This window comes from Abrus precatorius, unplaced genomic scaffold, assembly GCF_003935025.1.
Source record: "Abrus precatorius isolate BTA unplaced genomic scaffold, Abrus_2018 Scaffold6, whole genome shotgun sequence".
NCBI classification, from domain to species: domain Eukaryota; kingdom Viridiplantae; phylum Streptophyta; class Magnoliopsida; order Fabales; family Fabaceae; genus Abrus; species Abrus precatorius.
Genome location: NW_020874406.1, coordinates 6,785,654 through 6,797,972, shown reverse-complemented (window position 1 = coordinate 6,797,972; position 12,319 = coordinate 6,785,654). Strand labels below are relative to the sequence as shown.

Here is a 12,319-nt window from a genome sequence, read left to right as displayed (position 1 = left end):
ATTCAAATTTTTGCCTTTACAATACTCAGATTTTGACAAAGACCTTAACTTTGAAGATGAAGAGCAACTAAAAAAGAAATAGAATTTGAGGGAAGAGGAATTAGAGTTTTAAAGAAAAGGAATGAGAGGGCGGTAATAAGGAAATAGGGAAGAGTTTTAAAAATTTTAATTGATATAAAGAATAATTTTTCATAATAAATAAAAATATTTGTTTCTTTTAACTTCTACCTAATTCTTAATTAAATTTTTAAAAGTATTTAATATATTAATTATGATGACAAATTTAAAATTTTTAAATAAAATATAATTAATAATAATTTATATTTGATGATTTTGTCATAGTGTTTTATTTGTTATTAAATATTATAGTAATTATTATAAATTCAAATTTTTAAAATTAAGATTAATTAATTATAATAATTGAAGTTATTTAAATACTATTAAATATTACAATAATAAAATAATAATATATTTATAAAGCATATACATATTATTTGTTATTAAATTTTTTATAATAATAACTGAGTAGATAATAAATTATAATATTTAAAATATAAATTAAGTTTAATTATTATATTTATTTTTTATATATACAATTTATTTTAAATGTATTTTTTTATTTTTTATTTTTATATTAAAAATAATTATTTGATGGTTACTTGATAAAATATTATTTTTAAATTAAATTAACTAATAAAAAATAAATAGATTCGTGCAAACACCTACAACACACAATTATGTTTACTAGTTCTTGACTAAAATAATGTTTTAATTAGTTCTTTGACAAATTACAAATTGGTTAATCTTTTATGTTACTATCTTTTATTTGCTCTAATATTTTTTACATAAAAAATAAATATTTGATAGTTATTTGGTAAATAAATTTTTTATCTTTAAATTATAATTTATAAATTAAATTAAGTAATAAAAAATAAATATATTTGTACAAATCTGTACAATATATGAATATATCTACTAATTCTTAATTAAAATTATATTCTAATTAATTCTTTTATTAATAAATCATAAATTTATTAATTTTTTATGTTATTATCTTTTACTTGATCTAAAGTATCTAAACTACCTGTTTTTAGTTACGTTTTTTTTTCTTTCTAAAATTTAACTTTTAGAAAGTGAATCTATATATTTTGAAAATTAAATTTAAAAATATTAATAAATTATTTTTAAAATTTACTATTCTAATGATATAAGATCACTTCTAAAAAATAAAAATAAAAATTAATTTACTAATGAATTTTAAGATTTGATTTTAAAAATATAATATACAAATTTGCATAAATTTAATTTAAAAAAATGGTGCAAGCAAGAAAAAAAGGTAAAAATAAATTTTTTAAAGTTAATTTTGACTAATTCAATACTTAAATTTAACTAATCTTAAAAACTTTTATACTATATTTGAACCTTTCATTAATATATTTCCTTTATAAATTAAGTTTACTGAATTTTATCCTAATATTATCGTATCATTGATTGAGTCATGTTGAAGTAAAAAAAAAAAAGAATTAATACTAGAAGAGCTTATGCCTTTTATTTCTTTTGAGATAGCTCTTTTAACCTTACAACTTTTTTTAGGCTCTGATACCATATGTGTATAGACTTAGAAAAATTCTTTAACTTTTGTTTACTTGTTGGGTTTTGGGCACTCTTAATTAGAAATTTTTTTTGATACTATTGATACTTCAAATATGATAAAAATAAAATTAAATTCATCTCAGTCAATCTGCACACATCTGTAATTAAACATGAAAAAGTAAAATAAAAAATAGTGCTACAGTGACATTGAAGATATTTTAACAAAGCTACTTGAAACCTATTATTTTATTGAAATAAAGATGGATACTAGGCAATTACGATGAAGAACTTGAAACTAAAAAAAAGCTGAAATTTCAAACCAAGCCTTGCAAGCGAAACCAAAATTCCAAAAAGTTGCCGATTCTCCTCCAAAATCTAAAATGCGTCTCCTCGATTTGGTCGTCCATGCAATCTAATACCGAAGCCCGAAGAGCAATAACAACAATAACATCGGTAACTCCGTCGTCCAAAATCATTAAGTACAAACATTATGGATTCACTCCTCTCGGCTAAAAACCCTACCTCCCTCCCTCCACCGCCCGGAATCCCAATCTCGGCCACAACGATGGCGACAAATTCCAAAATCTCAACCCCAATTTTAATCCCAAAGTTAGAACCTTTGGACGAATGGGTGGTGACCCACACTCCCCAACAAGAAGAACAAGCCCGAGAAGCACTCGATAATACTTCAAACGGTTCCCTCGGCTTGGACCTCAGCCTCTTATGCGATGCTCCTTCCAACGAAACCAACCACTTATATTCCGACTTCAACCGACTCGTTGAGCTCTTCCGTGCCACTTTCCCCGAGGACTTGCAACACTTCGAAAATCCCGACCCCACTGCCAAAGGCTTCCAAAATGACTCTGAGGGTTTGCAGCAAATGCAAAACGGCGTCGTTCCCGACCAACTCCCCGAGGGGACGCATCAGATCTTAAACGACTCCGTTCCAGACCATGATTCGCGGGCCATTGTGCCCGCCCCGGCACAGGAGGGCTGGGACTCGTCGCCCGGGTCCATGTTCCCGCGGCGGCGATGCAAGGAGCTTGTTCGCGTCACGGATGTTGGCGCGAGGGAGCAGCGTCACTTCCGCCAAGCCGTTCGCCAGACGCGGATGCTGTATGATTCGATCCGCGTGCTGGCGACGGCGGAGGACGAGAAGAGGGTGGAGATGGGGCGGAAGGCACGTGGCGATTTGAGGGCTTCGGCATTGATGAAGAGCCGTGGTTTGTGGCTGAATCGTGATAAGAGAATTGTTGGTGCTATTCCTGGTGTTTGCATTGGTGATGTGTTTCTTTACAGAATGGAACTTTGTGTTGTAGGGTTGCATGGTCAACCTCAGGCTGGGATTGATTATCTTCCAGCTAGCATGAGTTCTAATGGTGAACCAATTGCCACTAGTGTTATTGTTTCTGGAGGATATGAGGATGATGTTGATGAGGGTGATGTTATCATCTATTCTGGCCATGGTGGCCAGGATAAGCATTGTAGGCAGGTTTTTCATCAGAAACTTGAAGGGGGGAACCTTGCAATGGAGAGGAGTATGCATTACGGGATTGAGGTCAGGGTGATTCGCGGGGTGCGCTATGAGGGCACTTCCTCTGCCTCTGGGAAGGTCTATGTTTATGATGGGTTGTATAGGATCCTTGAGTGTTGGTTTGATGTTGGCAAGTCTGGATTTGGAGTTTACAAGTATAAGCTGTGGAGGATTGATGGGCAGGCTAAGATGGGTAGCGTGGTTCTTAAGGAGGCGCTTATGCTTAGGAGGGACCCGTTGTGTTTTAAGCCCATGTGTTGTTTGTCTGTTGATCTATCAAATAAGAAGGAGAATGTAGCAGTTCGGCTTTTTAATGACATTGATCAGAGTCATGATCCTCTTTGTTATGAGTATCTTGTGAGGACCAACTTTCCTCAGTTTGTGTTTCATCAGACTGGTACGGCTATGGGTTGTGACTGTGTGGATGGTTGTGTTGATGGATGCTTTTGTGCTATGAAGAATGGGGGCGAGTTTCCTTATAATAATAGTGGGGTCCTCTTGAGAGGGAAGCCGTTAATTTTTGAATGTGGTCCTTTTTGCCGTTGTCCTCCCAATTGTCGGAATCGGGTCACACAAAAGGGGCTCAAAAATAGGTTGGAAGTGTTTAGATCTAGGGAAACTGGTTGGGGAGTTAGGTCCCTGGACCTAATTCAGGCTGGTGCCTTTATCTGTGAGTACACTGGGGTTGTTCTGACTAGGGACCAAGCACAAATTTTGGCTATGAATGGTGATTCATTAATATATCCAAATCGGTTCACTGATAGGTGGGCAGAATGGGGGGATTTGTCTCTCATAGACTCCAATTATGTGCGTCCTTCATTTCCATCGATTCCTCCTTTAGATTTTGCTTTGGATGTGTCAAGAATGAGGAATGTTGCTTGCTATATTAGTAATAGTCCAACTCCAAATGTGTTGGTTCAGTTTATTCTGTATGATCACAATAATTTGATGTTCCCTCACCTTATGCTGTTTGCAATGGAGAGCATCCCTCCAATGAGAGAGCTCAGCCTTGATTATGGGGTAGCTGATGAGGTGACAGGAAAGCTCTCTATATGTAATTGAATGATTTTGAAAATTTCATACACGTTATAAAATGCTGAAGCCAAGTTTTGGGCATTGTTTCCTGAGGTAAATCCAAGTTCTTTAATCATCTTGTTCATTTTTAGTTTTTCATTGTTGTCTTCCATTTGATTTTATCTTATTTTTCTCTAGCACTTTGTGCAAGGCCATTGTAAACTCTGTTAACCATTTGACTTGTAGGTCTATTATCCATTGTGAACTGCAATGAATTGTGGTCTTTCTAATATTTATTGTGACTTTTAGGATTTACATAATATGTTGTAATATCTTATCATAGCTTGCTTTGCAAGCTGATCATTATGAGATGCTCAAAAGGTTAAGGTCATTGAGATTTTTGCTAAAATGATTTGGTTGTCTAATATGATTTTGATTCCACTGATGATGTGGCAGACTATTTGGATGTTGCCATTATAGGTTACCTGTTGAATCTCATTTTGATAATTAGTGACATTGTGTCGACTCACCTCAATATTTGCATGGTGGTAATTCAGTAATTGAGAGTTGGTTATGAATGGTAGTATTCTTGCTGTTATTAATGTCAATGTTAATATATATTTCTTTATGCTCCAAATAGTTCTTATTGAGGACAAAAGACGCTACTAATTGCCATTTGTTATTGAAAATTTCCTTCTTTATTTTGAATTGGAGCTTAAATAGAAATATGGAATTAAGCATTTTTTGAATAACCATATTTTGACCAGGTCTATTTAAATGTGTATATTAGTGGATTGTGGAATGATTTCTACATTTTGGTCTTCTTAATTTTATATTTCACTCTACTGATGGGAGGAAGAGCTGGATAATTACTTTTATATTTTGTATCTACTTCATGAATGTTGATTTGCCATACTGTGAATCTTTGCTTGTACAAAAAGTGCAGCTGTCATGTTATATACCCTAGCAACTGAAAGATGGCCTTTAGGCTTAAGCAATTTATATTATCAAAATGTGCTTTATTTCTGTTGGATTTCCATCCTGCTTCAATAACCATTGGGTTTCACTACATAGATTCTCTTCACCTGGGTTTTTGCAGTGTCCTTTAGGTTTGTTCCTAACTTTCTATCAAGCTAGATTTGGGCTTCAAATATTGCTGTGGATCTGTAAAATGTCAAATAGAAATTTATTGCTAATTTGTCATGGTTTGATACTTTTCTTTATGTTTTGCATTCAGAAGTATGATTGATTGAAAACAGTTCTAGTCTATGTTAGGGGAGAATGCTTACTTTGGGTTTTTGGCTAATGGATGCCTCTTAACTTCCAATTTTTGCAATTGACTTTCTTGAAATTTTGAAAAATATATCATTAGCAACTTCTATCTGTTTTTTTGGTTTCATATTTGAATCATGTCATGAACCAACTATCCATAAAGTATTAGCTGTTGATGATGTTAAATGTCTGAAAGATGCTCCCATGCAAGTGCCCTTTTGTTTGTGCTTAAACTTTAGTCAGTGCACAGGCCCTGCACGATCCTGTTCTGAAACTTCCTTTATTTAGACGAATGGGGTATTGACGATTGGACTCTAGACTGCATGGTCACTAACACTGATAATATCTCATGAACCAACTATCCTAAAAGCTTAAATTGTTAGCTGAAGTCTCATCATGGTTATAAGTCTAATGTTGCTGGTAACTTGAAATGTTTTCAAAAAGCAATTTTTCCATTCCTTATTAAAAATATTTGTAGTTAGTGTTATGAACTGTGTTAGGTTTTAGTAATTTGGTATTGTAGTCAAAATCTTTTTAATTATTTTGTACACATACATTTGCTAATACATTTATAAGCAGTTGGGCCATATTTGGATCTGCTTCCATTATCTCTCTGCCGACCTGCTCCTTTTTTAAATACTTTTAAAATAAAATTTGGTAAAAATCAGCCATTTCTTTGAGTACAAATTAGTTACTGCAATTTTTTTCTTCAGAAAAATAAGTTAAAGGAGGGTAATTGTCAGCATTAATATTAAGGAGACTGTTTGCAATACCCCCTTAAGTTAAAGGAGGCTGCGTGCTTTACATTTCTATGGTCCTCAAATATTCTGTCCGCATTCACCCTTCTGTTTCCATTCCCTGAAAATCTTTCCGCCCTGATTCTCTTGTTCGTATCCTACATTACTTTTTCCTTATTCTTTAGTTATAACCTTAATGTGAAGAAGTTGCTGGGTAACCATATTTCTTAATTGCATGGATCAGGATTTTATCTTAAAGTAGAGATTCATATGAGTGATCAAAGAAATCTCCATAAATTAACTGTTCTGAGAGAAAATCATAAAATCGATATTACTGGTTTGAGATATTTTATCATAGATTTAAAACAGACAACCTATTATAAACTTTTGTTCATTTTGCTTCAGTCAGGCTTCTATCATATACTCAAATGAGTGATCAAGGACATCTGTAGGAATAAAAGTTTGTCAGAGATAAAATAATAACAATAATATTGCTGGTTTGAAATATTATATTGTTTTAAGCATGGCAAATACCACTTTTCTTTACATTGTTTTATTATACAAAAAATTTTATGGGTTTTTACAGCACCTGTTGGGCTCACCTGCGCAGTTGAGTTTAGGTGCAAATGGTAACTCCCTTTACTATGTATGACAGTTATACTTTTCCTGAAACTCCTAGTGTGGCTTGAATCATTTTTTTTTTTTTTCATTATCAGTGTTATTATTTTGGGTTGGTCCTGGATTTTTCATTTCTTTTCCCTGTTTTTATTGTCCACTTTATTGTTTCAGATAGTTTTGTTACTTATTACAATTATTTAACATTCAGGCATGCCAATTTGTGTTGATATTCATTTGCAGATATCCAAGTTGATGCGGTATGACTTTGACAAGGTTTCAACCCTGCCAATTCTTAAGGAATGGTAGCGATTTCTTGCTAAATGACGGTATCAGGGTATCAAATATGAAGAGATGTCTATTACATCATTATGGTGGTTTTATACTCTCGATGGCTAATTCATGGTGCTCCTCTGGGGAGGAAAGACCAGGAATAGAAGTTCCCTCTGCTTAATCTTGAAGACTTCTGTAATTTTCTCTTTTGTTTGTTTATTCCTTATCTTGGGCAAAACATTTTCATGATCACATGTTTTTGAGCATGAGTAGTGTAGCTGTATTAACTCTTTCTTCTTTTGGGGTACTTGTATGTAATGCAAGTTCAAAGCTTGTATAGGGATGGTGTTAGTGACTGGCAATGATAGGTGGATCCCATGCAGCATTTTAATAGTTTAGAAGCAGAAAGTTGTCGGGTTATACAGATTCTAGAGTATAGCCACTGCTGCTTATGATCTTGTACGAAGGAAACAAACGGACAAGTTCGCTTTTATAAATGCCTCAGTAATGTTGTACAATTCCTGTTATAAGACTTCTGCATGATGATATAATTTATATACATCATTTTCAGTAACTAAGTGAAAATAAGAGCATGTACGATTCTTTCAACCAAATCAAACTTCGGTTAAATTAAACTAAGCATTGAAGTTATTGCGGCTTTAAACTATTATCATATCCCAATGCTGCCATAGAAGTTCTTTCATGTACATGAATTTATGATGCAGGTGATAAATGTATTGCTCCTGCCTCATTTTGATCATGTTAATAATGAGACTTGATCCCTTCCTCTCGATGCCGCTTTAATGTTAGCAAATGAAGAACTATTTAGATGCATACGGCAAAATGCATTTATTTTCAAATTTATTCTAATAATGCAAATTTTATCTCATATATGGAGCATATACGGTGTAAATTGGAAGGCAAGAACAAAGTGCTGTTTCAAGAGTAAAGAAATGGCTAGAGAAATTACTCGAAGACAGAAAAGGAGTCTGGCAGAGAATAATAGCAGAATGGTTTTTCATTTTTATCTTCTTTCAGAGGGCTTGTTATGTTGCCTTTAGTTTCTACAATCACGGGCTCCATACCATCGGATTTAATTCTTTTATATTAAGATATATTTTTGAAGGTAAGTACACTTAGAGTTAATAATTAAACAAGAACGGGTGAGAATTGTTTTTATTTTCTTGTCAAGAAAATTATGTTAAATAACCCATCTTTAGTAGCTTGGATGTTTCTCCCCAATTAATATAACCATTTTGTTGACGCTAAAAAAACAAAATGTTAGTTTATCTAATGCATTATTAAATCAATTTGATTTCATGCTAACATATCTCTTACAAAAGATAATAAAAATATACTACTATAAAGAAAATGGTTTACTTATAGTTTTTTTTTAATTTGAAAAAAATATTTATCTTTTAATTAAGAGAGGTGTTATGAAAAATAAAATAAAAAAAGATTCGTGTAGCATATTCAAGCTATATAAAACATATATGAGAGGGTAGTTGTGCTTTTAGTCATTTTTTGTTTAATCTACTCTTAAAAATGTTTACAAGTGACATATAAAAGACGATCCTAAAGTACATGCTTTTTATGGATGATAAAGTGTTGATTAATGATTTAAGAAAAAGGTTAATGCTAAATTTGAGTTATGAAAAAAAACTTTAGAATTTATGGGTTTCCACTTGAGTAGAAGTAAAACATAGTATATGTATTGTAAGTTTAGCAAAAAAATAAGATGAGAATCGTGTGAGAAGTTAAAATTGAAGACAATATTATACATTAAGTTTCCAGGTTTAAGTAGTATGGATCAATTCCATAGGATGATGAAGAAATTAATAAAAATGTTACTTATAAAATACAACTAACTATCCTATATGGTAGTAAATGTTAAGCCTTAAAAGAACAATACGATAAAAAACAAGTGACAAAAATGAAAATGGTAAAGTAGATGAGTAGTCCCATAAGAAAGAACATGGTAAGAAATGATAGTTGTGATATCTTTTTATAGAGAACATAAATATCATAGAAGTTACAAATAACATAAAATACATTTAAATCATACAAAAGTTAAAATTATAGACTACCAAAATAAATAAGCACTATCAATTTGAGGCATCTACCGACCATTCTTGAATCTCGATAAATTTTGGCTAAAGTATGTCAATTTTTTACTTCATTAGTTCTACTATATGGTACTAGTAATATAAGTTAAATATTTTGAATAGTTATTATGACATCCTTAAATTTTAAGTTCAGTATACATAATAGTTTAAGTCGAAACTAATAAAATGAAATGAAATTTTCATTTGTATTACACATATAATACATATGTAGGAGGAGATTAAAACTTTTCTTATAAATAACTCCATTCATAAATTAACTAAAATAATAATAAAATAATAAATCATAATAGAATGATTATATGGTACTAAAATATTTAAGAAATATACATGTATCAAGATTATTTACATATAGACAGTATAATAATTTTTAAATATTTTATCAAAAAGTTGTAGGACTTAGAACATTTAATTACATTATCAAAATAAACTAAGCCTAAGAGAAGTTACAATCCATATTCAAAATACTGAGGATCCAGTCCTAGTCGTCATCCCCTTGTCAGCTTTCTATCTCAACTAATTCCTCTGAAGTCAAATCTTCATTCTTTTCAAGATCTTGGAGTCAGCCTCAGCCTCAACACCCGTTACTCACTCAACATATAACTAGGTTGGTCTTCCAAGGAGATCATGATCAAGGAATAAATACAAGTAGTCACAGTTAAAATAAGAAAATAACAAATTTACAAGAAAATACAAAGAGCGTGGCGAATCATTTCTTACCATGTTCTTTCTTATGGGACTACTCATCTACTTTACCATTTTCATTTTTGTCACTCATTTTTTTTATTGTATTGTTCTTTTAAAGCTTAACATTTACTATCATATAGGATAGTTGGTTGTATTTTATAAGTAACATTTTTATTAATTTCTTCATCATCATAACTGGATTGGTCCTCTATAAATATAAATACAAAGAGTGTGGCAAATCCTATTGTTTAGAAGAAAATCTAAGAAAATATTATAATCCAAGTCCATTTCTAAAGTATAAACTTGGCTAGATACAACAAATTTAAAATCACAAAATTGCTCATATCCTACACTATACAAATAGTCTACTAATCTAATCTGTCTTTGTAGTGCCATCATCCTTATTCCATGAAACTTTTAGTAAGGATGAACATATATTTTATCATTAAAAATAACTTAATCTCAATGACTAACATCACATCACAATTATAAGCATGGAATAAAAGAAAACTTAATGTCAATCTCAAAGACAACATATGAGCACAAATATTCGCTCTGTTCTAAAGATAAAATAGAGCTATCCTTACCTTAAAGTTAGTAAGGGGATTTGTGAAGAATATTTTTGGAAGAACAACGCCCTTCCTACATATTTTCAAAATAGAACACCTTTAAAAGGAGTGAAAGTAGAAAAATCAAAACATACTCAGAGAGCTGAGCTCCAAGGAACTTACTTGGAGTTGATCGGATTTGACGCTGAGTTCGAATTTGAGGAACGATCGAGGTTTGAAGGAGGTTTCTCTGTGAAAAGAAAGTGAAAGTTCAAAGAGAGTTGAGAGAAAACATAGAAATGAAATGTAATGAAATTTTTATGCTGAAATTATCTTAAATACCCTTCATATCTCGCGTGTTCTCGCTTGAGCAAGTGTGTTCTTGCTTGAGCAAAGTAATCCTCGCCTAGGCAACCCCTTTCTTGCCTAGGCGAGTGTTGAGAGATGAATCATGCAATAAGGGGTAAAATAGGAAAATATGTTGTAAGAGCCCACGAATAGAATAAAGAAATAAAGAAAGGAGCTTACAAGGCCAGAATGCCTAGAGTAAATAAAACAAAATCTAGTAGGCTATAGAAAGATAAGACAGGATCTAGTGTAGCGACCTTAATTACCGTAGCTGATGGCACTCCCATCCCATTAGAGTTTAGGGAAGAACGACCTTCAAAGAAAGAAAAGAAAGGAGAGTGATCTCAGAAGGAAGAGAAAGGTCGCTTAAGGAGTGCCTTGACTATAATGCATACCGGAAAAGGGAAATGCAATAATGGATTGAAGAAGCTAAAACCAATAAAAGTAAAACGACATAAGAAAACTAGGAAGCTATGACCAGCATCCCGGCGAAAGGTCCAAGGGTCCGTCGTAAGGGAAAGAAGTATACATAGCAAGGAAACAATAGGAAAGGTGTGTTTCACAAGTTCACGAACTCAGATATTACTTTGAAATCCTTGAAACGTAGTAATTTTCCCTGGTTCTAAAACAATTGGCGACTCCGCTGGGGAAGCACACCTAAGCATGGAAGAAATGCGCCCCATTACACCTCGAAGACTGTCCTTTAGCCTAGATGATTTTTCACCCGAAAGGGAATGAAAGACAAACCAATTTAACTAGGCGCAGGAGAGGTTGTTTGGCTGAGCACCAGAACTAGACCTTCTACTAGGTTTGGGAGCGTCGGCGACAAAGCCAGCACCTCCCCCTGAGGAATCCCAAGAAGGCGCACCTATGGCTAGCGTACCTCTAGCTGTATTAAACTCGCTCATTAATGGCCAACAAAACTTAGTGGAAGCCATAGCGAGATTGTAAGCACAGTCGCCTAATGTAGAGCAGCGACACTATGACCCCCAGATGAACGCTATCCCTGAGAATGAGAACGAAGTGTCACTAATGTGCCACGAGATACGACATTGGTTGTTAGAAGAGCAATGAGGGAAAGACAATGACATGGAGATGGAACCTCCCTACGGTTGGGAGGTGGCAAGGAAAACGTACCTATTTGGCTATGTTCCCCCAGGCTTTCAAAAGTTTGATGGATTTGGTAGTGCTTGTGAACACCTAATAGTCTTTCAAGATGATTTGGGGTGTTCCATAACGAAAAAGACTTACAGTTGCGCAAGTTTTCCAAGTCGTTGACTGGACAAGCATTTACATGGTACACGAAGCTCAAGCCGAACTTTGTGGCTACATAGGAGGAAATGGTTAAGGAATTTTATGGAAAGTTCTCAGAAGAAGAAGGTTTCCCCCATATCATGGACCTAGGTCGCGTCAAGCAAAGAACCAACGAGAACCTGGTAGTCTTCGTCAAAAGGTATCGAGATAAGGCTATGCAATGTAAGGAGATGTTGCCAGAGGCAGACCTAGTGTACATATGCTTAAAGAACATGGAGGACAGGTCCCAAATATTCCTGTCTCTAGGGGGTATAATTACCT

The 12,319-nt window shown here is 33.4% G+C and overlaps 1 protein-coding gene across 1 annotated transcript; it reads left to right on the top strand.

The window, feature by feature from the left end:
• The first annotated feature begins 1,862 nt into the window (after positions 1-1,862).
• LOC113868919 (histone-lysine N-methyltransferase family member SUVH9-like) lies at positions 1,863-7,673 on the top strand. The gene is made up of 2 exons (XM_027504917.1): positions 1,863-4,255; positions 7,009-7,673. Exon 1 carries the CDS (start codon positions 2,084-2,086, stop codon positions 4,187-4,189), a length of 2,106 nt encoding a protein of 701 aa, XP_027360718.1. The 5' UTR covers positions 1,863-2,083; the 3' UTR covers positions 4,190-4,255; positions 7,009-7,673.
• The last annotated feature ends 4,646 nt before the right edge of the window (positions 7,674-12,319 follow it).

Excerpts from the sequence above, each read along its gene's own strand:
- LOC113868919 (XM_027504917.1), top strand. The coding sequence starts at position 2,084 with ATGGATTCACTCCTCTCGGCTAAAAACCCTACCTCCCTCCCTCCACCG.